The sequence below is a fragment of the Haplochromis burtoni genome, unplaced genomic scaffold, assembly GCF_018398535.1.
Source record: "Haplochromis burtoni strain Fernald_Lab_line unplaced genomic scaffold, NCSU_Asbu1 Contig_96, whole genome shotgun sequence".
Classification (NCBI taxonomy): domain Eukaryota; kingdom Metazoa; phylum Chordata; class Actinopteri; order Cichliformes; family Cichlidae; genus Haplochromis; species Haplochromis burtoni.
Window position 1 is genome coordinate 459,961 of NW_024582457.1, and position 26,794 is coordinate 486,754.

General features: G+C 43.1%; 3 protein-coding genes across 11 annotated transcripts in view; 2 read left to right on the top strand and 1 right to left on the bottom strand.

The window, feature by feature from the left end:
• LOC102310545 (sorbin and SH3 domain-containing protein 1) overlaps positions 1-14,412 on the top strand; it is a 43,094-nt gene extending 28,682 nt beyond the window's left edge. For 6 of the 9 annotated variants that reach the window (XM_014335101.2, XM_042222827.1, XM_042222826.1 and 3 more), the window contains 13 exons: positions 1,219-1,397; positions 3,423-4,874; positions 6,018-6,082; positions 6,288-6,458; positions 7,067-7,113; positions 7,422-7,536; positions 7,679-7,804; positions 7,925-8,119; positions 8,327-8,848; positions 9,455-9,550; positions 10,622-10,674; positions 10,781-10,887; positions 11,212-14,412. In XM_014335101.2, the coding sequence (XP_014190587.1) occupies positions 1,219-1,397; positions 3,423-4,874; positions 6,018-6,082; positions 6,288-6,458; positions 7,067-7,113; positions 7,422-7,536; positions 7,679-7,804; positions 7,925-8,119; positions 8,327-8,848; positions 9,455-9,550; positions 10,622-10,674; positions 10,781-10,887; positions 11,212-11,279 (3,196 nt within the window). In that variant the 3' untranslated portion in view covers positions 11,280-14,412. Of the gene's footprint in view, positions 1-1,218; positions 1,398-3,422; positions 4,875-6,017; positions 6,083-6,287; positions 6,459-7,066; positions 7,114-7,421; positions 7,537-7,678; positions 7,805-7,924; positions 8,120-8,326; positions 8,849-9,454; positions 9,551-10,486; positions 10,534-10,621; positions 10,675-10,780; positions 10,888-11,211 lie in introns of all 9 variants that reach the window. The other 3 variants (XR_006054630.1, XM_014335103.2, XM_042222829.1) reach the window with 3 other exon arrangements.
• Positions 14,413-19,743: 5,331 nt separating this feature from the next.
• Positions 19,744-25,335, top strand: pdlim1 (PDZ and LIM domain 1 (elfin)). The gene is made up of 7 exons (XM_005927056.3): positions 19,744-19,995; positions 21,017-21,168; positions 21,676-21,760; positions 22,773-22,957; positions 23,697-23,839; positions 23,982-24,099; positions 24,938-25,335. Exons 1-7 carry the CDS (start codon positions 19,903-19,905, stop codon positions 25,122-25,124), a joined length of 963 nt encoding a protein of 320 aa, XP_005927118.1. The 5' UTR covers positions 19,744-19,902; the 3' UTR covers positions 25,125-25,335.
• Positions 25,336-25,759: 424 nt separating this feature from the next.
• On the bottom strand, positions 25,760-26,698 carry neurog3 (neurogenin 3). Its single transcript, XM_005927059.2, has one exon. The coding sequence runs from the start codon at positions 26,576-26,578 to the stop codon at positions 25,940-25,942; it is 639 nt and encodes a 212-aa protein (XP_005927121.1). The 5' UTR covers positions 26,579-26,698; the 3' UTR covers positions 25,760-25,939.
• Between the last annotated feature and the right edge of the window lie 96 nt (positions 26,699-26,794).

Below are 26,794 nucleotides of genomic sequence, written 5' to 3' on the forward strand. Positions count from 1 at the left end.
CTGTTAATTTGAAAGGAAGAAGTGGTTGATGAAAGCCGAGTGGAATTTCACTCACCCAAAGGTTTTCAAGGGAAACCTCAGCTCATAAACTGACTTCCTTCAAAGGCGCATATGTTTATGGCAGTCCTCTTTCTTTTTTTTTTTTACTTTTTTGACTCTGTCTGAAGTTGAAGACTTTTCAAGAGCTGTGTGTTGCCCAAATAGCATCATTAGGCTCACGCTAAGCAAATTTGTGTATGTTTTGAGGCAGCACAGCACATGGGAGTGCGTCTTATTCTCTCAGAAATAGATTCATTAAAACTGATCTAATGAAAGCACAAAAGAGAAATTTGTCATGATGGAGCAGTACGTACACAGTGACTTGCATTTCATGGAAATCCTCATCATTCCAGATAAATGCGTTACTGTTTTTGACCTGCAGGAAGTGTTGCTGCTTTTAAAGCGTCACAGTGGTGTCTGATTTTCCTTGAACCTTCCCTGGAGATTCTTCTTCTTCTAAATCTGGCATGGCTCCTGTACTGTACATTTCCTGGAGACCGTTTATGTGAATTCTTGCAAGTAAAGTAGAGCCAACGTGATTTTAATGGCTCTGTATAGCCAGCAGCGCACATATTTTTTTTTTCTCTGACAGCTATGAAAGAGCTTCTTGTTGAGGTATTCGCAAGTATGTAAAACTTTGGCTTGGCAGCACTGCAGATGTTAAACACTATGGTTTGAATGGGTTTTTATATTACCAAGATGTTATTGGCAACTACGTATCTTTAAACAGGAGGATTGTTTGTACAGAGAGAGAAGCAACATGAGTAACACATGACAGCATGGGAAAGAGAGTTAACCTGAGAGTCTTACAGGTGCATGGCAGGGGCTGATGTACCATGTGGGAATGTTCGGAGAATATTTATAGAAATCTCTGCTGCTGGCCTCTCTAGAATGCCAAGATATCTGTTGTAGCCAGTGTCTTCTCTCAACATCAGCCTCCAAATTCAGCCTTTCTCTCTCCCTCTCTCGTTTAGCTTTTTTCTGTTTCTGGTTATTTCGTCTCCCACAAGTCTGCAAAGACAGGAATTACCTCAAGATATGCTAAATAAGAACCATATGGCAGCCCATTACCCAATTTGTGTGCCTTTGGCTATCATAAAAACATTCAACAACAGCTCTTGCTGAACGAAATTGACTGTGTTTAATTAGCTGTCTGCGTTCCTGTGATTTGCTGTCTAGCTCCTCAAGCAAGTCTGGACACAGCGAGGTGGAGAAGGACAGAGGATCATCTACTGATGAGCCTGTGGCTCCAGAATGTGACCGTCATGTTTACAAGAGTGTCCTAGAGGGCGGCGATATTCCCTTGCAAGGTCTACGGGCTCTAAACAAGCGCCCCGGCAGCTCCTCCTCCTCTAAAGGTAGGATAGCAGCTACTTCACATATGTGGCCAGTAAAAAAAGCAGGTGTGTGTATGTTTATGTACGTGGACATGGTAGACAGTTCAGCCGGCCTTTAAAGGCTTCTCCTGCCGAGACAGAACCAATCAGTTAGAGGCGGTGATGCTGGACCATTCAAATCATCAGACAGGGATACATCTGTTTCTGTTTACTTTTATGTCGGAATTCACACATTTTCCTTTGCTCCCAGACCACACAGCATTGGCCAATCACCTCACAGCATTCATTTCCCCCAGAAGCTTTTAATGCCATGGATGTTTTCATCAAGCGTGTACTGTATCTGCTTTGGAAAACTCACGGAGGGAGTGAGGTTGTCTTGTTAAGTCGATGGAAGCTAACCTTGGGGCTCCCCCACCCACCCACCCTTGCTCCAGTTGTGAGCTGCCAGTCGCTAGGCAGGCTTAGGGCAAGACTCCAGAGCGTTCCAGCGCCAGGGAGCTAAGGGCCAGTGAGGGGATGGACGAGGAGATACGCGTGAGATAAAACAAGCTCTGCTCTTCACAACCCAGCTAGAAAGGGTTGAGATAAACAGAAAGGACACAGAGGGTGGGCGGGCATGAGGAAGTCAGCTGTCAGTGTGGGGTCAGAGGCTGGAATGCCTGCGCACATGGCTAGAGAGAGAAACACTCAGGTGGAGAGAAGAAGAGATGTAAGAAAAAGAGTGTAAGGGGCAGTTTGACCCAGTACATATCAGTACATTACATTAGGGATATAAACAGATTATAAACTGCCCACCAATACTTAAAGTTTGGTGTATTTTCCATAAAATATGACTGTTACAGGAATCTTATAAAAGAAGAGCCATTTACATCTGCTGTTCAAGACCAATTTGTGTTGACTTTTAACCATTTGAACTGTGGTAAATAAATTTGGCTCTCCAGTCAACTGACTACCACACTCCTGTTTCACCCTCCCGCCTGAGGCGCCACCTTGATCATTAGAGTCTCTTTCTATTTAAGACACAGAAGGTAGAGTGTAGACAAGCCCGAAGACATAACCAAGTGCAAGGAACACTTCATCATCATGTGTTTCTGCCTTGCGCTCTTAAAATAAAATTTAAAAAATATCTTTGTGTTTCAAAGAACAGAGCCTCCTTCTGGGCTTTTTTTTGTGGGCTGAATGGTAACTCTTTACTTGCCATATGACTTGGATAGTATATCAAGTTAACTTCCTCAGTGCGTGTGTTTTTCCTGGCAGATACGAACACGACAGATTGGTCACTCATGCTACAGAAGTGGCTCGCAGCATGCGAAAGCGTTGTGTCATTTCCCAGTGCCATCTGTAGTGCTGTCACAAGCTTAGTATAGCCAGGAACTGACATGAGTATTTCTCATAGGTTTTCATTTTTCACTGTGCAGGTCAACTCAGAATAGTTTTGGGGTTTTTTTTGTTTTTTTTTGTTTGGGGGGGTTGCAGCCGTGTAGGAGGAGCGGTGTATTAGCACTGGTGCCAGCAGCCATTTATCACTGTAGACGTCTGTGTAATTGCTAAAAGGAGAGTAGATTTGTGTAGGAGGATAACGCAATGGAGGATAATTTTACTGCTTACTGGAATACAAATAGATAACAGAAAGGTTTTGCATTCTTCTTTGTTTGTTTTTAAAATGTCAGTTACTGTAGTCCCTGTTGAGTGAGTCCTTTATAACCTCCGACATCACATAACATTTCATGTTATATTACCCTTTTGATACTTTCTGTTTCACTCATTATGTTGCTGTTCGCAGTGATACTGATAAACGGGGAATCTGCTAGTTCTATCTTTGTAAAACTTTATCCCCTGCTGCAGCACCATGTTTTTTAGCTTTTTAACAGTCATATATTACTTGATGCACAGTGCATCAAGTCTGATTCCTCTTCTCATCAACTTCTGATGGAACTTGGTCTTTATTTTAGAACTGTGCCTGACTGTTTTAGTGTGTATGTGTGTAAACCTGTGACCATTGTAATCTAATATGTTGTTTATTCTGTTGTCCTGCATGCTTGCCAGTGGATTATAAAGGTGGGAATGGCTATATAATTTCACCCTGCTCCTCTGTAAATAGTCGATCGAGTCTTGCCAGTAATGCAATAGGTAACCAATGTAAGAGTAAGAAGCCTCTATCTGCTGCCAAAGCCTGCATACCCCAAATCCTGCCCTCTAAGTTTAAGCCCAAACTGCTGCCACCCTGTGGCAACAGTAAGGACAGCAGGACTAAAGATGCCAGGCACCCAAAGGCCCACAGCTGTGAGGATATCTACACGGGGCAATGTGACACAGACTGTGCTGAAGCGGAGGCCCAACATTCAGATTCTAGGTCCAGCTGTGGGAGTGAGTGTGGCGATGGTCTCAGAAATGTTTCCCCTGCAATTAGGAGAAGCGCATCAGATTTTTCCAGCCTGTACAGGACCATGCATCACATCCAGCGGCCCAGCTCGACCGGCTGCAGCCCACACGGCAGTGTCCGTAGCCTGACCTCGCTTTTTGAAAAACCAAAGGACAACGGGGATGAGAGGTCAGAGGCAGATGATGGGGGTAGCATTCCACGGGATACTGTATCCTCACGGGTCAACGAGTTTGAAATGATTATCCAGCGCTCCACCTCGGCTCCCAGCCGCTCCTCCTCCTTGCCCATCCTGCACTCCAGCCGCAGCCACAGCCCCAGCCACAGCCCTGCCCACCTCTACATGGCCTCTGCAGTGTCAGCGGAGTCCCTTTTACTGGCCAACAACACGCAGGCTGATGTCTGCAACCTGGACGAGCAGGAGGGCAAGAGCTCTGGGGAGGACATGTCACCAGAAAGTGTGATGGTGGAGGAGGCAGCTTCCTCCACTGAGGACAGACATGACAGCAGAACTGAATCCCCCTGTAACACAGAAGCAGAAGTTGAACAAATCCTGAGAGAAATTTCCCCAGAACTAAATCACCAAAACATCAGTGAATCAAAGAGCCCCTCAGTGATGCTTACAGCATCTCCTCCGCAACACAGCAATCTCCACCACCACCACCACCACCTCCTGCACCACTTGAACAATCAACTCCTCCTCAAACCCAGCAAATGCAAAGGCTCTTGCCCAGCTTCCTACACCCGCTTTACCACTATCCTCAGGCATGAGAGGCAGCAGGCCACGAACCAGCAGGAGAAGCAGCCACCCACAGAGAAGAAGACCACACTACCTGGAAACCTCTTCCTCATGGGCCCCGCTCCCTTCAGGTTACGGAAGAACCCACAGTCCCATCAGACTCGGAGGATGTTGTTAGCCACCAGGGTGCCAGCGGGCACCCAGAGGCCTATCAGTCTCTCGCCTGAGCTCAGACCTTCCATCCCTCAGCGTCTGTCCTCCCTGGAGGTTCTGGAGAGGCTGAGTAACGGAGAGGAAAACAACACTGGCTACCTGAGTAACGGGCAGGGCTTGGACGCCAACGGGAACCTACTGCAGCCGCTGGCAGCTCACCGCAGAGGTGGCTATCTCCATCCCTTCACCACTTGTCACCCTCCCTCCCTGTGTGGTCTTTCATTTATCTTGACTCTATCTTCACCTTGTGTCCCTTTTCTCCACAAAGCAATGCCACCACCTTCCATCTCCAGTCTGTGTGGTGTGTTTACAAAGTGACAGGGAACTCGCCATTTCATTCTGAGTGTGCTGTTCGGTGCCCTTCCATTTCACTGTCAATGAGTATGGTCCCACAAATGCATCAAAACACTTCAGTGACTGTAGGGGAGGTTCAGGAAGCTTTTGGTAACGTATATAATCCCTGGACATCAGATTTGAGTTGTTTGCATGCTGCGTAGGTCTGCATAGGCATTACATCGAAAACAAGCAGTATTTTATTATATTATGCGATGTAATGTTAAACTTTGAATGCATTACCTTGCATTGAAATGCCCATCCTATGTAAAAGCGACATTTCTAGGAATTGACTCTGATATTTAGGCATTTAACAGAGCAAAGGCTTTCTCAAACTGATGTCTTATTGTGTCCATTTTTGTACCCTCTCTGCTTTTTGGGACTGTCCACATCTACCATGTTTCATTCCTTAGCCTGTCAGGATGTTTCCTGCTTTAACTTATCTCATATAACAGATGCTACTCTGAGCATCTGATAGAAAGCCTGAAGCATTAACAGCTGTTTCTTGTGGCCCTCACTCGGACACAAAATGAAACATCTATGGTGGTACGGCGGTGTTAGCAATACTGAAAGGATTCTTTAGTAAAATAGTGGATGCTGGTTGGTCGATCAACATCAGTAAAGTCATGATGTCACATTTATTTATTTTGACCATGACACAGTAGGTTACATTGTTTCTTTCCTGCATTTCTTTTTTTCTTTGTCATGAACACACATTGGGTCATTCTGTGTTCATTCCTACGTGCATGCAGGATTTTTCTTTTTTTAACGTGCGTGTGCTGTTTGTTTTAGTGGTGCAAACATAAAAGATGTTTATTTAAATCATGCATGGTTATATTTTTTGTATTGTTTTGAGATTTTTTTTCACTTAAATTGAGAGTTTTCTGCAATACCATCTTCTTTTGTTTGAAAGCTGGCCTTGAGGTGGTCAGTGAGAACGCTTCACGGGATAATTGCCTCACGGTTTCTGTTTCAGACTCCTCCCCAGCTCACGGAGAAAGCCAGGATGAAGTGTTGAGGAGGCGTCATGGGGACAAAGAGGTGAATTTTCTTCAACTTTAATCCAAACTTTCATAACTGATGCCTCTCAGTGCAAAATTCATGAATTAACCCTCTGAACACAAATACTTTGATAAAGATTATTGTGAAACATGAGTCTAACATGAGCCTAACAAAGGATCTGTGAATAAAAGAGTAGAGACCCATATCTGGAGGGTGCAAACAGTTCAGTCTGGTTTCCTGGCAGAAAATCTTGGAGGAGCAGCGGCGGCTGAAGCGGGAACAGGAAGAGGCTGACACAGCATCGAGGCGACACACGAGCATTGTCCCCACACACCACCAGTTCATCACCAACGAGCGCTTTGGAGACCTGCTTAACATCACAGATAACACAGAGAAAAGGAAATCGGGCATAGAGGTACAATACACGGCAGTGTCTTATCCTTGTGTAAGCAGGAAGAAAGACGGCAGATGCTTTGTCACTTTGTGAGTCAGGCTGTGGGGGGAGGTCTCTGCAGGCACAGATGGCTTTTCCACTCCTGGTCAAAAATTCATGATAGAAAGGAACATTTGACCTGTTTATCACTGGAATATTTCCCATATACATTTTGATTCAAGTTGCAGAGTGGACTCTGTTTACCAGCTATACGTCCAGAGTGGCAGGGCATGCATGCTGTTTTGCACATTACACACAATAGCTTCTAACTGAGCATGCCCCCGAGGTCAAGTCATCCTTTCAGTCGCAAACATATCATTCTTCCCATTGCTAGAATATTTATGTTCAGAGAGGCCAGTGCAGATTTACAGCTAACAACAAATTCCAGGAAAAGCTTTTCTTAGCGCACAGAAATGCCAAAGCCCAGAGAGCGTAGTAGCCAAAAAGAACAAAGATGGAGGCATTTAAGGTATTTAGCCTTCAGGGAAACTTTCACTCACTCAGTGCGATTCAGAGAATAACACTGGTGTAGCTGCTGCCAAATAGTAACAGTCACAGACGTTTATTTTTGTTTTTATATATCTACACAGAAAACGCCCGCCATGGCTCGCTTTGACTTCAGAGCAGAAACTCTAAAGTAAGTGGAAATTATGAGAATTTATATGTATATATTTTTTATAGAAAATGCCATAAATGCATTGAAGCTCAAAGCAGCAGCAAGGATAACACCACCAATGAGTTAAATATTTGCCTAGTGGACCTTAATTAAGTAATTTTTTCAACTTTTAATAAAGTAGTGCCAAAAAAAATGTAACAATCACAGAAAACTACCATTTGACCGTGAAGTGATGCTGTATATTCCACCCATGTGATCCTCAAAGCGTCTCAGTCTTGTTACACTATGAGAGGTTAATCTCTAAATGTGTGTTGGTTTTGTATTTTCAGGGAGCTGCCATTTCAGAAGGGAGACATTGTGTACATCATTCGACAAGTTGATCAGAACTGGTATGAAGGTGAACATCATGGAAGAGTTGGTATTTTCCCTCGAAGCTATGTTGAGGTATATTGCCTGTTAGTGTGTGTTATTTGTGACTCATAGTTCATATCTTTTTAAAGCATTTCAGAATCGATTCTTTTCACAATTTATGCCCTATTTTATATTCTTGGTTGGTCACATTTGGGTGTTTTGTCTGCTTGCACAGCTCCTCCCCCCCACAGAGAAAGCACAGCCAAAGAAAAGTGCCCCAGTGCAGGTGCTGGAATATGGAGAAGCTGTCGCCCGCTTTAACTTCACTGGGGACACAGTTGTGGAAATGTCCTTCAGAAAGGTGTGACTTAATAAGAGTTATTATAAACTATTAACTAGCGGGTTTTTATTCCCTTTCTCTTTTAATCCAAACAAGGATTTTTTAAAACCCTGATTAGTGGATCTGCCTGTGTGTGTTCAGGGAGAGAGGATTACACTGATTCGCAGAGTTGACGAGAACTGGTATGAGGGCAAAATTTCAGGCACCAATCGTCAAGGCATTTTCCCCGTCACCTATGTAGAAGTTCACAAACGACCACGGGTCAAAAACGGGGTGGAGTACCCGGATCCACCTGTCAGCCATTCACCTCAGCGCAGCACCAATGCTTCACCACAGGTAGGGACTCAAACACACTGATCACTGAGCAATTTCTCTTACCACCACCTCTGTGTGCTTTTAATATCCAAAAATGATTTTCCTTCTACACACACCTCGACGCCCACCTTTTAATTTGTGTTGTGTAGAGATTTTGTCACATCTTTCATTTGCTTTTTCTTTCTCTTACCCCTCTTCCTCTCTCTGTCTCCATCATGCCCTAAAAAGCTGTACCGTAATCATCTGACCACCTCCCCTCTGCCTCTCCCTCGCTCCCCCCGCCGCTCCGTGTCCCCTGAGGTACATGCTGTCTCCTCTGAGTGGATCTCCCTGACTGTGGGAGGTGGGAGTCCCCCTGCGGCTCCCACTCCTCCGCTGCCACCACTGCCCACTGTGTCATACCGTTGGGGCGAATACCTGCCCCCACCTTTCTCTGCCAGCCCCGTGCCTCCCATCACTGGCAGCCCATACTGCGTCTCCCCCATGGCCTCCCCATCCGCCTCCCCTCTACCCCCGCCTTACCCACCCAGACCCAACTCGACCACCCCCTCCCTCACATTTACCCCACCTCAAGGGGAGGACTTCCTGCTCTCTCCTTCCTCCCCACATGTGTCACGTAGTGTGAGCCCCAGCAGTGGGCCGGTGCTGGAGTGCTGGCTGAGGGGGGAGAAGGAATTGACAGAGGGGGAAGGCGCAGAGGGGGACAGGGGCCGCGCAGGCCCGGGCAGCAGGCGAAATAGCCCTGCAGAGGTATCTTCTGCATGGTGTGTGGTGTTGCATCTGAAGTTCACTCTGGAACACAGGCTTATGCCACAGTTTGAGACATTAAAGTAGATTTTCTCGAGTACTGACGCAGACATTTTTGTGGAGAACTAACTGGTAGATCTGACCTGAAGGTGATTTTAGCCAATAGCTGGTTTCAGTTTTAAAGACAGTAACTGAACTGGTCACTTTGCTTACATATGCAAGTCTGCATGGTGTTGTGTGTGAGCCACTAATATGCAAATGGTTTACTGTGTTTGAGTGCTTATGTATTAAGTCTTAGATTTCCTAGCTGCAGAGAGCTGTAAGACAAGTGTGTTTGCATTTCCAGGGTTGATCTGCAATAATAATAAGTTCTGATTTTTATACTGTAAATTTCAGCGTACAGATGCATGTTGTTGTTCCGTGCACAAGCTTGACAAGTGAGATGCTTCTGTTGGTTGGACGTTTTTTTGTTTGGACAGTGACAAGCTGCCGTGAAGCTGAAATATCCACCTGCAGGAAACTTGACTCACGCTGGAGTTTGATCATATTCGCAGCACGTTGATATGCAGTGCAAGGCTTTCATTTTGAATTCCTTTTTTTGTGTTACAGTTTGTAAAAAATGAGGCCGACCATCATGGACGAAGCACCAGAAGCCCTGTGATGCTGTTTGATATCCAAGATAACAACAATGTTAACTCGTTTGCGGTAAGGTGATAGAAAGTGTTCCTGAACCTCTGTTAAAGGTTTACAAAGAGCATGTGTAGTTTGCTACCTGACTTCATCTTGTGCCATCCTAAACATACCACCTTAACAGATCCATTTGACTCACAGCACCTTGAACTCCCATACATATTAGACGTATGATATAACAGCAGTTCAACTTACTCTCCTGCTGAAGTTATAGTTAAATATCAATCATTTTGCAGCTGACGAAGCCGCTATAGCTAGCTTAGCATAAATACCAAAAAAATGGGGAAATGAAATGTATCCAGAGCTGATAAAATTCTCCACCAGCATCTCTAAAGCACAGTTATTGTTCTAATATGTAGTCTTTATGTCAAAATTTAAAATGCAGCATGGCCGATCAAAACACAGATGAGTTTTTTTTTTAAGAAAATTATGTGAAGCTACTCTTAAATTACTGTTTGGCTTTATCATTAAGTATAAGCCTGAGCCTTTAAGTTGTCAAGCTAAGCTAACAGGCTACCGACTTGAGCTGTATATTGAATGTACATCAGTCTGCTCACAGAGCTTTTAGCAGCAAAGAGGTTATTTTGTTCCTTCAAGCTGAATCTGTCAGCCCACCTTTAATACTGCGTGCACTTACTGCCTTATATCCTGTACAACTGAACTAATATTTCATGTTTCCTGTCTACATGCTTCTACTGGTGACCTTCCATTTCATGCCTCTTCTCCCGGGTTGGGCCAACACCCCCTCTACCTTTTCTCCTGGCTTTTAACGGATCACATCCTTTTCTGTCTTGCTACTCACCGGACCTACCTTCCTGTCTTGCACTTTACCTCCCCTTCTCTAACTCTTCACCTCCCCTCCTCACCTTCACCTCGGCCTCCTCCGGGACTCTCGGTGGGCCGGGTCTCTCTCTCTTTTCTGACGACTTCACCTACTACTACTACTACTAGGAGGCAGTGTGTAATGAGATCTTGAATATAGCTGAGACCTCGGTGAGGTACTGCAGCACCCTGTCCCACCACCATAATGACTCTCTTCATAGACTGCACCCCCACCCCAGTAAACAATCTCTCATCATTTCCCAGCAACCCCAGTCACACAGCAGCAGCCCGGAGCCGAACCGTCTGAACTGTGGAATGTGAGTAAGATCTGTTTCACGTTTCAGACTCTTATTAATATTCTAGGTAAAGACAGACCTTTGCTGATTTCACACTTTGTGTCTTCCCTGCTTCATGCCGCTCCAGATTTCAGGCTTTGTACAGCTACGTGCCGCAAAACGACGACGAGCTGGAGCTGCAGGAGGGAGATCTCGTCAGCGTCATGGAGAAGTGCGATGACGGCTGGTTCGTTGGTATGTGTCACAGGCCTAGATTCCTCAGAGATGCGGTCACACTCGGTGTGTCACATTAATCTATATAGGGTTTCTGCAAAATGCCAAAAAAGGACTGCACGCGTGCAATGTGCAGGCTCAGGGTTCTTTCAGCGTGTCATCTCCTTCATATATAGAGTTTCTAAAGAATGACAGCAGAGGATTGAGTGCAGTGTGCATGCTCAGGTCCTGTACAGAATTTTAAATAAAGCTCAAAGGGGTTATTTTGGTACTAACACTGAGGTCATGTAAGCATTAAATCTGAGAAAGAATCTGATCAATGTTCATCTTTCTTTTCCTCCACAGGTACATCAAAGCGGACAAAACAGTTTGGGACTTTCCCGGGGAATTACGTGAAGGAGGTGAAACTGTAAAGCTATCTAATCTGGCTGTAACACACGGTTGCCTGTCAAGCTTGGGAAGTCATAACTACCGCGCATGGCTGTTGGTTAGAATAGTCATTTAGCCGGGCGAATATTTTTATCTGGGAAAGTGATCAGATCGGCTCGAGGTATGTCAAACTGCACGAGGCGAAGACGGGGACAGCTCACTGCCCAAACACCTCCATCACATTTTACGCACGTCTCCACAGAAGTCATCGGTCTCCATACGTGGAATTTCTCTGTGAAAGCCTCCTGCAAATTAGCTTTTCGACGTACACGTAATAGCTTTTATTGTGTGTGTGTAATTTTACAGTATGCAAGAGTTTGCGTAGCACCTCAGTCTAGAGGCAGGCAGCAGAGCAGTGTATGGATAAAAGGAGTGGATCTTATTACCTGAACTGGACCTGGGGAGGCGTCAGAATGTGTTTTGATCTTTCAGGGCCAGAGGTGTTTAACACCGCTGGCAAAGTATGATGTAAATCAGGTATCGTGAATGAAATTGATTCGATTTAGCTACTTAAAGAAAACCTGTAATATGATCAGATCACTCTATGACTCTGTTAACCAGACAGTTCCCTTAAAAAAAACAGCTTAAAGTCAGTGCCCTCGGTACTTTAAATACTTAAAGCCTTATGTAAAATGACCCTTTTTAAAATATTAAACTATTTTCCTCCACATTTTCTGAATCATCAGAAAAGTCAGTATTTGCCTCACAGCATTCACAACTCATTGTAGCCCAAGTGTGTTACATTGAATACAGTATTGTCTTCATTCTCTATCCAAAGGTTGCTACAGAGAAGTTATTAACAGCCGTGTGCATGAGTAGAAACTGTAAAATGTTGATGTGTGCTGCTGGCTTCTCTTTTTCTCAGTTTCCACTGCAAACACATATTACAGGACACGCAGATTTTATTGCATGTGTCATAAAAGTGAAACAAAAACTGTGTATATGCACATCCTATATTTTGTATATTTTAAAACTGTGTTTGCTGATTATTGATGCCTTTAAGGTAGCCGGTGGTAGACGCCTAGCTTCAGAGCAACCACAGGACAGGCGTGGTAGCACTTAACTTCCTGTTTGGTCATTTAGGAAGATCCCTCCTAACAGTGTAATAGCACTGATGACCTAAAACTCTTTCAAGTTTTAAGTCAAAGCCAACAAGGTGTCTTAGTAAATAATCACAGTGATTTTTTTTTAGAGCATATTGAGATTTTAACTGTGCCCTTACTGACATGATTGTATATGTAAATGCGTACAGAGAACTGTATACGTACGGCTGCACATTTTCATTCATAATGACTACAGTTGTAAGGTCAGCATTAATACAGCATGCACTATAAGATCATTGAGAGACTGACAAATCACACTGGAGCATGAAACACTATCAGCCAGCCAACACCCTAATAATTGCACTTTTAACTTAAAGAAAACAGAAGTAATGACGCGGTGAACGCCGCTTTTTTTTAGCCTTTAATGGCCGATAGCCGATGGAAGATTGCTTTGATCTCCGCTACCAAAGCATCAGAGCCGTCTTCCTGCAAATACGGAGCGCCCACATCTCCAGCGCCATCAGATCCGGTAACGTGTCAGAATAGATCCTACACACACAAACACACGAGCGCCCTCACATCATCAGTGTCTGCGCCGTGCAGAGCTTTCGGGTAGTGTGTCCAAAAAAACCCTTAGTGCTTGTTATGACCTGCTCGGAGCAGCAGACGGGGGTAGTTCGTTGCGCAATTGCTAAAGAAGTATTTTTATCTAATCGTACTTTATGTTGGGAAGATTGATGGTAGTGAGCAGTGGAACTCAGAGAAGCGCTGTCATCACCTTCTTATCCAAAAACTCAAATTAAAGGGCCTACAGTGTAGCTGTTTATGAACACACAAAATCTGAAGGATAAGCTGAAGTATAGAAACATAAGACAGATAAGACTTATTAGATCTAGAAGCGTATGTCGACAGTGTCTTTGTTTTTTGCACCATGATGTGTTAGCTACAGTTGTGCATGTGGCCACCACGTAGGTCATATCTGAACTTTATTAATTGATGGAGTACATTCATTTAAGCCAGGTCAGTACAATCAGTGTTTCCTGTGAGATTGGGTTTTTCTTCCTGTGCAGATCACAACCGCTACTTTGCCAACATCAGCAAAAGAATGTTTTCCCAGCGAGATATCACACGGAATATATTACACTGCAGTGTGGGTTTGCCTTTTTATCACACTGTTTTTAATGTCCAGGCATTTCATTTTATCACAAAAGCGTGTTTTGTTTTTTATTTTACCTCCGCCTCTGTAACTCCAGCTCTTCATGAAAGTGTTGATTAGTCGGGAGTCTGCTGAGCTGTCGCCTTTCGAAATGAATCCTGTTGCGACGTAGAGAGGTTTGCTCCTTCTCAGACACACTGCACGATGGGCAAATAATCACTCGTTTAGTGACAAAACAATTGGCAATAGATTGTTTCTGTGATTTTTGTCCGTAAAACGTCACGGGATGTATGAATGTATGAATATATGAATGTGTTGCAGGCAGTGTAAACATGTAAAAAAACAAAAGAACGTGTGAAACGTTATTGAACAGTTCGGCAAATGAAGGATTGTAAATATGTAAAATAAAAAATAGACTGCGAGCAATAGGAGCGTCAGATTGAACTCTCTGTCACTTGCAGTGGTTTATTTTGCCTGAAGGATTTTTTTGTTTTGTTTTATTGGCAAAGCACAGAGTGGAGCGTTACTGAGCACAGAAAGATTAAACATTACGCTGCCATTTGTGAGGATCATGTTGCCTTATGTTTGAAAAATTGTGCCTCATTTTCTTTTTTTCAGTATCACTGAAATGTATCCATGACGTATTTTGTGTAACCCTGATTTTCCCCATTTGTTCGAGTCTCTGTGGCGGGAGAACATTTACTAAGAACTTGTCTGTTACTGTACAAGAACCTAAAAGTGTGACATAACGCTTCGACATGATTAACACTCATGAAAAACGGACGCACAGCCTGCAACAGGTTTGGTTTGTTTGCTTCAATTTGCAGTGCTGTTACATTGACAATATTAAAATAAAGATACTATACACTGCTGTGTTCGGTATTATGCAATATTTAATAAACCATTTAAACCATTGCATGTGTTGCCAGTTTTGTTTTTTGACAAAAATCTGAGGGGAAAAGTCCGTTTTTAGCATTGGCCAACTTGTTCCGGCTGTGTGAGCATGTGAGTTTTCATCCTGGCTCATTAGAAAGAGTGTTGGTTTAGAAAATGTAATAGACGAAAACCTGCAAAGACGAACAATGAATTCAGCACTGTATATTCAAGTGTTTAAAGTAAATTACTAACAGTATTTTAAGCACTTAAGTTGCCAAGTTAAATTGTTTTTCTGGACACAGGATCACCAGGGTCCTAAATATAGCACCAGCCACTTCACTTGGTACACCTCTTTGTCTAGTTAAAATAACTCTCTGATCAGCTGATCTCATAGCAGCAATTCAGTACATTTCGGGAAGGGGGCGTGTCAACTTGCTGAAGTTCAAACCAAGCATAAAAATGAGGAAGAAAGGTGATTTAATGACTGTGAATGTAGCATGGTCATGCCAGTCAGGCTCGTCTGAGCATTTCAGAAACTGCTGATCAGCTGGGATTTTCCAACACAGCCATCTCTGGGTTTGCAGAGAATGATCTGGAAAAAGGGAAAATCTCTGATTCAAATAATACTTTGTTACAACCAAAGGATGCAGAAGAGCATCTCTGAATACACATATCAAACCTTGAAGCAGATGTGCTACAGCAGCGGAAGACCCCACTGCTGACAGTTAAAAACAGGAAACTGAAAAACTACAGTGTACATCTTCTGATGGTTCTTTCCAGCAAGATAATGCCCTGGTGCCCTAAAGCTTAAATCATTTCAAACTGGTTTCTTGAACATGTCAGTGAGTTCAATCTAATAGAGCACCTTGGGAATGTAGTGGAACGGGAGATTTGCATGATGTAAACTGTGTGATGTTATCATGTGAGCGTGGACCAGAATCTGAAGAATGCTTCCAGCACCTTGTTGAATCTGTGCCAGATGAAGGCCAACCCAGTATGAGCAAGGTGTAACTAATGAAGTGGCCGGTGGGTGTGGGGGTTATGTTTGGTTTGTTTGTTTGTTTGTTTTGAAAAAGCAGATCTTCAAACTTTGCCTACAAGACAGGTTCGAAGGGGAGCTGTTCACCTCTGGACTGCTGAACGTCAGCTGTGTTATCTGATGATCATTTCTGATGTAGTGCAGTGTTGTGGCTGCACTCAGGAAAGTGGGTGAATGCTGTTGGGTGAAATGAAGCAATAAATGTCAGACTCCTGTAATCACAGTGAACAAATGCTAAAAGCCGCTCAGAGTCCTGCTGACAGAACAGCCAGAAGCACTTGATCCATATCCACTTGAACTGATAACAGCGTCACTTTAAAACAGGCTCACAGACTTTTTGGCATACCTAACATTACAAAGCAAAACCCACAAGAAAGGACGTGTTTCATTCAGTTTGGCCGCCTTGCCCCCCCCCCTTTATTTTTTTCCTCCACTTTCAGCAGAGGCCCTCTGGCAGGAATTCAGTTTTTGGGAGCGGCACATTCCACATCCTGGGATTTAGCTCTACCATAAATGGTAAGTTTGCACATAACACGGTGACGCAAGGGCAGGCCGACGTCTCTAAAACGAACTGAAGCTCTTGTGAGAGGTCCAAAACACGAAGAGGTACCACTCTGCTCTGCTTTCAGAGAAACGTCCTTTCATTAAAAATAATGTGGTCATCGCAAAGTTGCACTTTTTTGTTGTTTAATATCAGTTTAATAATAATGAAAAATTAAATTAAAAGCAAAGAATGTTTAATTTATTCCCCTTCTTTGGCCAAACTTCACAGTGTATGATGCAAAATCTTTGATATTATTTTGTGTTTTAATACTTGCCATCAATTGTGGTTCTCTTATTTGTACATCCAGGCATCAGTACCAAGAATCAGCAGTAAATTGTCACCTTAGGTGTTGTAGCTGACCAAATGCAATGATAATACTTTACAGTACTGTATTATCAACCTTCGCTGAATGGGAGGATTGGCAGTGTCCTGCAATTTCATATGATGTTATTCTGAATTACTTTGTGCATCTTCTCGGTAACACAGGAACTACAGCACTTCTGAGTTGTATCAGTATCTTCACAGTGTTACGCAATCATTCACCACGAGGATGAAAATTAAATGGTGTTTTTTTTAAAGTGAGCAATCAGGCCGATCAGTTCGTCAAGCCGCAGAGCATGAGTTGGCAAAGTGCTTCACATCTTCCTCATTATTCTGAGGAAACACTACAAGTTCCTCCAAAAGAGGGTCTCAGTTATGTTCAACAACACAAAGTTCCTGCCTGAACACCTTTAGCTTCCAGCTTCTAGGTTAACGCAGCAGCATTTCATGGACACAGTGAGGCTGTGGCCTTCCAGTGGTTAAACTGCTTTGGTGTGCACAAAAGCACAGCTGTCATCATACAATGTAATGCTTTTCTAGCATTGCTGACCACTCAAAGTGTTTTAGACTTTGATTTGTTTTATTCCACACACTGTAAACACCTTATCGAGCCCTCACCAATAGCCCGGTTAGAATCACCAGTTAACATGCATGTCTTTGGACAGGGGAGAAAGCAAGAGCACCAGAGAAATTAAACGAAAGGCCCTAAAAGGCCAGCTGAATTTAAAGGAGTTCCTGGAGATCAAGCAATCTCCGTTGGAAAGAAGCTGCTGTCCGTGGGGTCTCTTCAGAAGTAATCGTTCTGATGTGATGATAACAAATGGGTCACCATAGCTACTGCAGTGGAGCTGCTTAATATAAAAATTAATTTCTTCTCCTTACTGCTAGTAAAGGAAGATTAGACCACTGTGATTTAAGTTAGTGTTTTCTTTCAATAAGGAAATTGTATGGTACTGATATTTAGAGGTGTGATTTATTCATGAACTGTATTTGGATAGTCATCAATTAACATTTTCCGCTGGGATAGACTCCCGATTTGGATGAGCCGAAGATTAAGGGTGGATGTATGTGCCAATAAAGAACAATAAATAAAAAAAACAGAGAGATTAATCACATTTATTTATGTACATCAACAAAAAAAAAATGTAATTCAAGACACAACGAGCATTAAAAAATGCAAGTTATAGGATAAAGATCTTTGAAGTATTCACCCGTCTGCCTATACATGCATATGAATTTGAGTGGCAACCCACTCTTAATTCATAGGGTTTAAATATGATGTCAGCCCACCCTTCACATTATAATAGCTTCAGCTCTTCTGGGAAGTCTTTCCTCAAGTTTTACACATTTATGGGAATTTCTGACCATCATTCCAGATGCACATTTGTGAATTCAGACACTAGCGTTAAACGAAAAAGCCACAGTCTCTGCTCTAATTCATCCCAAAGGTGTTTTTTTGGATTGAGATCAGGACTCTGTGCAGGCAAATTACACTATGCACAGTGCAGTCAGACAAATACCGTTCTCCTGGAAACCGCCATACCCAGACTTGTCCATTGGATTGCCAGATGGAGAAGTGTGATTCGTCACTCCAGAAAACATGTTTCCACTGGTCAGTGAAGGCGTGCTTTACAACCACCGCATCCAACTCTTTGCATTGCACTTGGTGGATGTACCTGCTCGGCTATGGAAACCCATTTCTGGTGAACTTGGCCCATTTGTCAACCAATCAGCAGCATCATCCATGACAAGCAATGTGTAGTTGGGATATTACAGGGGAACGTGTTTACACTGGCACGTTTGCCCCTCTGTAGACTCTATATGCTTCATTTACGTTACCACGGTTGTGTCCATACACATCTGCCTGGCCTGTTCAGTACCGTCCTTGCCTCTTCCTCTGTAGCATTGGAAGGATGCAGTCACTGAATTGGGACCAAGCTATAGCATGCTTCAGTGCTTCACATCGGCACTCTTAAAAAAATAAACAAACTCCAACACAAGTAAAAATTCCAAAAGGGCTAAGCTGTGCAGACATCCACGTGCCTGCCTGTTTTTGCGACCACGTGGACTCGTCTGCAGAGACTTCAAAGAAAGGTAACAGGATTTACTAGTCTGCAGGAGGTGTTTCCAGCTGCCCATGTCTCAGTATAATCAAGGCTTAAAGTGACAAGATAAAAACATAATTAACAAGAATTAATAACAACTACAGATGTAATCAAATTAGTGACTTCTTATAGTATTTTTTTCCTCTAAATGTTTTCTTTGCCATCATTTTTCTTCTGCATTTATGAAGAATTGACCCTTCTAATCCTCATCCTCTGCTTGTGTTTTGGATCCATCATGCTCGACAAATGTGGGCGCTATAAGTGTGCAGGGTGTGCTTCAGAGTGACACAAGCAAAGTGTTGAAGCCCAGTCAGGATGTGATTCATCCATCACATATGGTGGTTCACCTTCAAGCAGACATGCTGACTTTAGCAGTCCTTACAGAAACACATCCAAAACGAAACAACTTACTCCCAGTCCAGCGCAGATTCAGTCTTCACATGCTTCTTTTAACCTTAGCAGCAATACTAAAGACACCCTTGCACATTCAACACCAGACCAGTACCAGGAAAAGTTTGATTTTAATAATCACAACAATGTAAAGTGACTTGGTTGAGCTTTAACTGCTCCAGGCAGAATTACAGGCTCAAACATGCATTCTCTTTATCACACCAGCATTACTAATGCAGCCATTAGCAGTGCAAAGATTGTGAATCCTGAAATCACTTACACGTCATGCTCAAGTCTAACCATGTCTGTGTAGATTCTCAGTCATCCAGGTCATGTTGGTCTTGAGAGCTTGTCTTTTTTTAAGTTTGTGAAGACGTTTCGGCCCTCATACAAGACATTTCTTCTGTTCTAAAAACAAAAGGTGGAGTTTCCCAAGCATTTAACCCATAAAGGCAGCGTCCTCTTTGGAGGTGGTCCTGAAGGACCCATATTGATCATGTGAATTGTGTGGAGAAAGGCGTGGGTCATTGCCATCACTGGGGGTTGAAACCAGGTTTACCTTGAAAATATTATGTTAATCTTAAACGACTTCATGGTTAAATAAAATAAAGATTAAACAAACAAATAAATAAGGGTGAAACAACTGTGAGAGCTTGCCCCACCCTATCGAGGTCACCTAGGGCAAGGTGTGAGTTGAAGCCCTGGGAAGGGACCCTGATAACTAGTGTCATAAGCCACACAACAGTATTTTCATTGCTTCAGATTTTCTTAATAAGATAAACACGTGACGAAGAAAATGATGGCCACTACTCAGTCGCCACTACTCACCCAGTATGGTGGCTTAATCCCACAATTCTGCACGTCAGTGGCGTATGCGCGAGTACACAGATGTACGCGAGTGATCCATCTTCTTCATACACGATCTTCGGTCTCACTTATCAGGGAGGAAACTTCAAAATCTATTCGTCCAACTGTAATCCGAGGGTCCTCCCCCTTCACTAATGCGGTGGAGTTGCAGTCAGCCTCAAACTTTTGACCATTGATTACTCCACGTCATATTGCAGTAGGAAGGGAAGCAGAGGTCTGAGGCAGCTCCTTTACCACCGTCGGCTCTGTTTCCAAACTTTCACACCATGCCTCTCCGTGTGGCGTTGCAGGGTCCCGGCCCCTGGGGGTTCAGGCTGGTTGGAGGAAAGGACTTCGAGCAGCCACTGGCTATTTCCCGGGTAAGTTCGTTTTACTGTTAGTTTCTCCCCCGCATTTCAGTGTAACCGCACCTGGACTCTCACCTCTCATTGTTTCCCCGCGACTTTACTGAAGGCTCGTTGACGATTAACGGTTAGCTTGTGTTAACCGGAGGGCTAACGAACGGCTAAACTAGCGTTAGCTTTCTCAGTTTATTGTAATTAAAAGTTAAGTTAGCGGCAATTTTTGCTAGTGCTACCTCAAAGAGCAAACGCGGTGGTCCGTGGACCCCACTTAATATTTAAAAACATACATTTTTATGTAAGGTAAAATATATTTTTGCTGATGAATTGTGATTTTTATGTATCCTTTTCAGTCTCTAACTGAGAGTTAAAGCTACTTTAAAACAGTAGTTTTATAATAGCCGAACCAGAAATGCACTAGTCCCAAACAATGGTTGTCATATTTTGTCTATACAGAATTTACTTAAGATTTAAAGCGTGATTTTAAAAGTTTAAACTCCATGCTTTGACATCACTGAGTGACCATGGACCCATCGGAGCCTCTTTGTCATGCGCTGACAGCTGACACACCTCACTGGTGTTCATTAGCGCTAAGATTTTATTAATCTTCATACAGGGTGCTGCTCTGGTGGCAGTAATGAACCGGATTATAGCTAGCAAAGCACTCCTCTGAGCCTACACTGCATTTTTCCCCTCTTGTGAAGGTTATTACTGTGGTCAGGCCACCCCACCCATGGAAAAGTGATTAGGAATTCCTGGACTGTACTGGTCCCTCTCCCTGCTCTAGGCCTTTATCTCAGATAGAGAATCTGGGCTCCAGGAAGCTTTTATCCTGACTCTGCAAGTGCCTTCGCTTCTGTTTACTGTTAACAAAGACAGCTGCTTAAAGGTTCTTGAAGGTCAGGTTTAAAACAATGGCACTCTCCTCTTTTGACTTGGAAGCCTTTAGGCTGTAATTAGAAGGTGCATTTTCCATATATTTGTAATTATGGTGCACAAGTGGCTTCTAATTTTATAATTTCTATGTCCTGTGTTGTAGGTCAACCCCGGAAGTAAAGCAGCCCAAGCAAATCTATGCATCGGGGATATAATTCTTTCCATCGATGGAGAACCAACAGAGAACATGACTCACTTGGAGGCGCAGAACAAGATAAAGGGCTGCATAGAGGAAATGGTGCTCTCCGTAGACAGGTAAGCTGTGTCTAAATGTGCCATTCTCATCTGCATAGCCATAGGCTCAGAGAAAAAGAGTGAGTAATGTGAGACGGCTCAGCTGCAATCCAGGTGTTCAGCGAGTGACATCATGTTTATTCAGTGATTTTTAAACAGCAGTTCTGTTTGTTTTACTGGTTTTTACCATGTTGCAATCCCGCATCGCTCTGTTGTGTCATCTTGTAAATTACTCATGACTGATGACTTTTGAGGAGTCGTATCAAAAGGGCTTTGAAAGACGGTTGGAACCACATATGTTTGCTCCCATTAAGCGATGTCATATTGAATGCATGAAAGGACGGGCTTAACTGCAAGATAAACAAGAACATGAGCATGCCTGCAAGGGCTCTGTTGCATTCAAAGACACAGCCCTAATATTGCGTTCACGTGCTGATACACAGGAACACGCGGGCGATCCTGGCATTTTATATTACTGAATCCTCAGATCATCTTTCAAGCCTTATTTTGCCTTCCTGTCTTCCTCAGGTCAGAAACAAAACTGTGGTCGCCGCTGTCATCTGAAGAGGGGAAGACGCATCCCTACAAGATGAATCTTGCGTCAGAACCACGGGTGTGTGTCAGCATCAAAGCTGTATGAACTTTAACAAAGTGACTCCTCCAGCTTTTTTATTTAGAGTGAAATCGAGTAGCCGTTCAGTTTCTGGAAGCCAGAGTGCTGCCCTCCCCATGCCTGCAAAGGCTTGGGGATTTTTTTTATTTTTATCTAAATTTATATCCTACTACTGTTCATGATGAAGTCATTGTTTACTTACCAACAGGAGGTTTCCTAGGAGACAGTAGTTTATCAGCCAAGCCCTGACGCAAGCCTCAGTTCCTGCCCGCTGAGTGGAAAGTTGAGGCCAAAGTATGAATTCATGTAGGAAACGGTGTCTCAGGCCCTGTGTATGTGTGTGTGTTTCACAAGTCACAAAACTAGAGTTTTGGGGGTTTTTTGTTTCTCCCACGCACATATTAACACATATTTCAAGCACTTCTCTAGAATCTGTTGCTTCACTCTTTTGTTTTATGTAAGTATTGTCAGCTCCTTTGCGCAAGTCATCTTGCTCGCAGAGACTCAGGGAGATTTTGCACTTTTAGAAGCTTGAAGCATGAGCTATATTTGGAGGCATTTCCGTGTTCCCACTGTGAAGCATGAGCTAGTTTTGGTGGTATTTGTATGCCCACTGTGATGGCATGCCAGTGTCATGACGCATCTGTCGTTAAAGTTAGCCACGTAGGTATAATTAAGGCAGAGTCCACAGTCATTATCCTGCTAAATTATGTGTGACTTTGTATCAGACTGGAAGCTGCTTTAAAAAGACAGAACCGCTTAAAGTTTCCAAGTCTGTTTTCAAGAAAAATGTTATTGAAAGTGAAGCTTAAAACACAATAGGCCAGTCACTTTCAAACCTTAAGCAATATTTCTAACCCACTTAGCAAACACTGCATGTTTGTACATGCGCAATTAAGGAAAAAAACTTTTATAGCTCATCAGGTGTGCACAGAGAGTATTGCTTGTTTCAATTACGCTTGAATTTCATATATATTGCACTCTCCTAACTTTTGCAGCTTGGTTTTTGCAGGAGGTGAAACACATAGGCTCGACCCACAACAGGAGCGCCCTGCCTTTCACTGGTTTCGGCTCCAAAGTGGTGACTAACCAGTACAATAATCCATCTGGGCTGTACTCTTCAGAGAATATCAAGGACTTCAACTCAGCTGTGGATGAAGTCAAGACCATTACTACGGCTAATGACCCCCCCAACAAGTAAGATGGGCTTAAGTGATGGCAATCAATCAGTATTGAAAATGTGAGTGAGTTTAGCTGGGCTCTGCTTGGGTCACAGAGTAAATAATCGTTGTGGGCAGTAGACTCAGTAAATCGTGGCTCAAATTCAGAATGTTTCCATTTAATTGAAAAATGAATTTGTATGCATCTTCCTTTTTGATTTGCTCGGTTGTTTGGATACTCTGTGAAAGACTTTTATAGATCATTCTGCAAGCTTAGCTTTTCATTAAGTTGTTTTCCAAATACTCATTTTGAATTGGGGAAACTGGAACTGCGTTTGCTTTAGAGGATTACTTCAATACTGACATACACAAAACCTCTTAAACACACTGTGATTTATTTGAATCCTTTCTGGAGGAGAAGTACATGTGCACACTGTTTGGCTGTAACTGCTAACTGCAAGATTTACAGTAGCGGGCCAGCTCCCGAAAGGCTGCTGTGCTTCAACAAATCATTAAAGTGTGAATATTGCTTCCAAGCAGATGGAGCCAGTATTTACTAATCCAGTGACTTAAGAAAATGATGTCACTTAAGTCTATGTTAAAAACAAGTAAAACACAAGAGAAGGTTCATTCATTGGCGTTTTTTCATGCTGAATCAGCACTGATCTCCTGGGCTTTTACTGCCAGTCTGATTATGTATCAAAATACTCTTGCTGAATTTTTTTTTTTTTTTTTTTTTTTTTCCCCTTGCTGAAACGTGCCCAATTTCTTTCTAGTGCTCCATCAGAGCCATCAGGTAAGCGACCGCCCATAGTCGCAGATTCCGAAGTCTACAAGATGCTGCAGGAGAATCAGGAGTCTGACGAGCCTCCTCGACAGTCTGCTTCATTCAAGGTGCTTCAGGAGATTCTTGAGACAGGTACTGATACCATGCTTTTTCCATATACTTTAAGGGGCAATGTAGGATTTTTATATTGTATTTTTAAACAATGTTAGCTTTTTGGTAGACTGTTGTCTTTTAGTTCCAATCAAGATTTTCAGTCTATTCTTGGTGTTTGTAGGCGACTCGGATAAACCATCAGGCTTCAGGAGTGTGAAAGCGCCCACAACAAAGGTTGGAGCATCAGTGGGGAACACAGAGAAGTTACCCATGTGTGACAAATGTGGATCTGGGATTGTGTAAGTATTTTATGGTCAAGCTTGAACTCTGTAGGCCTCTAGATTGTGTTCATCTGAATCTAGCAGCACTTGGGAGAAATACTGTGTCTCCACCTTGTGGGCAAATGAAGTAACAACAACACACTTGTTTCCTAATTCCTGCTGCTGGGAGATATTTTAATTTTGCTTTTTTTATATTTTTAGAAAGGTTCATAAATGTTTTATTTTCCTTTCTTTAAGAGTATCCTTGAAAATCCTTACTCCATACAGATGTTTAGCACACTGTCCACACTGTCCCATCAGAAGATCTAAGTTTAGAAACTTCTACTTAAATCTGCCATGCCGAGGGTTTAGTATGGGGTTTACCAGGAACGGGTCTGCCCACGGGTTCACCAATGATGGCTTATAATATGCGTCTTTTTTAGCAATAGATTAATTGCTTTTGTTTCTTACCATTATTTTCAACGTGGTTGTGGATGTTAAAGCCAGATTATAAAATCCTAGTGTACAGAATACGACACCGAATCTTTTCTCCCACAGGGTCATTTCAGTCCTTTCCTTTTTGAGATACTGTACGAGAGTATCACTTCATTTTCTGACATTTTCATGTCTGTGCTGTTTTGGGAAGTGGGAACATGGAACGTGCCTGTAATGGCAAGCAAAACATTATAAATCAGGCCTAATTTCTGACTCAGACGTTTCCTGATGTTCATCTTTCTCCAAAACACCTTTGAGATCTAAAAGTAAATGTGTGTTTAGGTTTTCTAACTTGATCAGCTTGGCTCAGAAGATGCTCTTTCCTATAGACAGCGACCCTCACTGCCATTCTCACTTATTTTTGTTTTTATTTACACTTCAGAGGGATGGTTGTGAAGCTGAGGGACAAGTTCCGTCATCCCGAGTGCTACACCTGCACAGACTGCAACGTCAACCTAAAACAGAAGGGACATTTCTTTGTGGAGAACCAGATTTACTGTGAGACGCACGCCCGCGAGCGAGTGACTCCACCCGAGGGCTACGACGTGGTTACGGTCTTTCCCAAGTAGTTCCCCTCACTGAGCTCGGCCTCGGACTGCACGCCACCATAGGACACCAAGACATAAACCGAGACTTACAATATTTAGCTAATGCTACTCGTAAGACTATGAACTGGTCTCCTTTCACACTATACTTCAGTACTGTCACTGGTAGGCAGGACAGTAAGGAACTACGTGTTTGAAAATGTTGATTTGCACAAAAACTTTGGCCTATAAGAAAAACCAGTGAATACTGTAAGATAGCATTTCTTTTTTTCGTATCATTTAAAATAATTTGAATGACAGCCACTATGTTTTGATACTGTTTGTACATTTCAGCGTCTTTTGAATCATGGAAGCAAAAGAAAGCCAGAATATTCCCATCCCTGTTAAAGGAAAAATATGTTTTCTACAGTTTTTATTGAATAAATAAACATTGTTTTATACAGCAAAATACATTTGAATATAATTGCCAAATAAATATTTTTTAGCTTGAACAAATTCTCTCATGTCGTCCTGGTTTATTAATTGTCCCTTGGTGCTCTTTTTCTTTTCTTTTAGTGACACTGATTGTAGGGTTGCAAATATTAGGGGTGCCACATGATCATTAAATTGCTTTCAAACACAAAGAATGATTTGAATGACAGTTGTGGCTTCAGAAAGTCTTTTTTTTTCCCCTTTTTAAAAAAAAAACAAAACAAACTTTAATTGCTTTTTAAGAATAAACACTGAACATGGGAAACTAATGTCTTTGGACCTGGTCTTAAGCGTAACCTCGCTAAAGCGGATGGGGAACTGCTGCTTGCACCCAAATGTCTTTATGTGAGATGGAGCGGTATAGAGAGTCAAAAGTGCCACATACTCGTCAGGTCATTGTCAGCACACAGGGACTTGAAACAAAAGGTAACGGGGATGGCGCTGAATTCCTCTCCTGGGAAGATTCTGCAGCTCATCTCATTAACAGCGGTGAGAGAGCTTCTGTGGCTAAAGTCAGCATTGGTCCCATAACCACATTCTGAAGGTGATGCTGAGTCCCATTCGGCAGATAAAACGCTTGCCGGGCTGCTCAGATCTGATGCCAGATAGTCCTGAGTGTGTGCGTGCTGGTCTGCCATCCGGAGAGTCTCGGTCAGAGCCCAGATGTAGTTGCGGGCAAATCGCAGAGTCTCGATCTTTGTTAGTTTCGCGTCTTCTGGCAAAGCCGGCAGGATGCTCCTCAGCGCGTCCAGGGCGGAGTTCAGATTATGCATGCGGTGGCGCTCTCTATCGTTCGCCTTCATCCTTCGCCTGCCCCGCTGCCCGGACTGCTCACATCTGTGTTTGGGGTTTTTCACTGAGGACACGTCTCGGGTAACAGTCGCTGGTTTTCGCTGGAGCTGTCCTCGTGAGTCTCCTGAAGTGTCACCGGCTTCGTTCACTCGGTTGCGCAGTGTTGGAGAAAACCCGCGCAGGGCGTCGGGGACGCAGATTACTTTAGGATACATCCTGTGTCGACGAAGAAGATGAAAATAATCAAAAGTGATGCCAATGAGACAGCTTGGCTATAAAGAGAAAAAGAAACTCCAAATGATGCCCTGAGATGTGCCACAAACCCTGGAAATCACGTTTCCCATTTTTTCTACGAGACTGAAACGTGTATCTACACCCTGAGTTCGTTAAATGCTTTAACTGATTAAAAATAACAACGCAACTGCACCAGT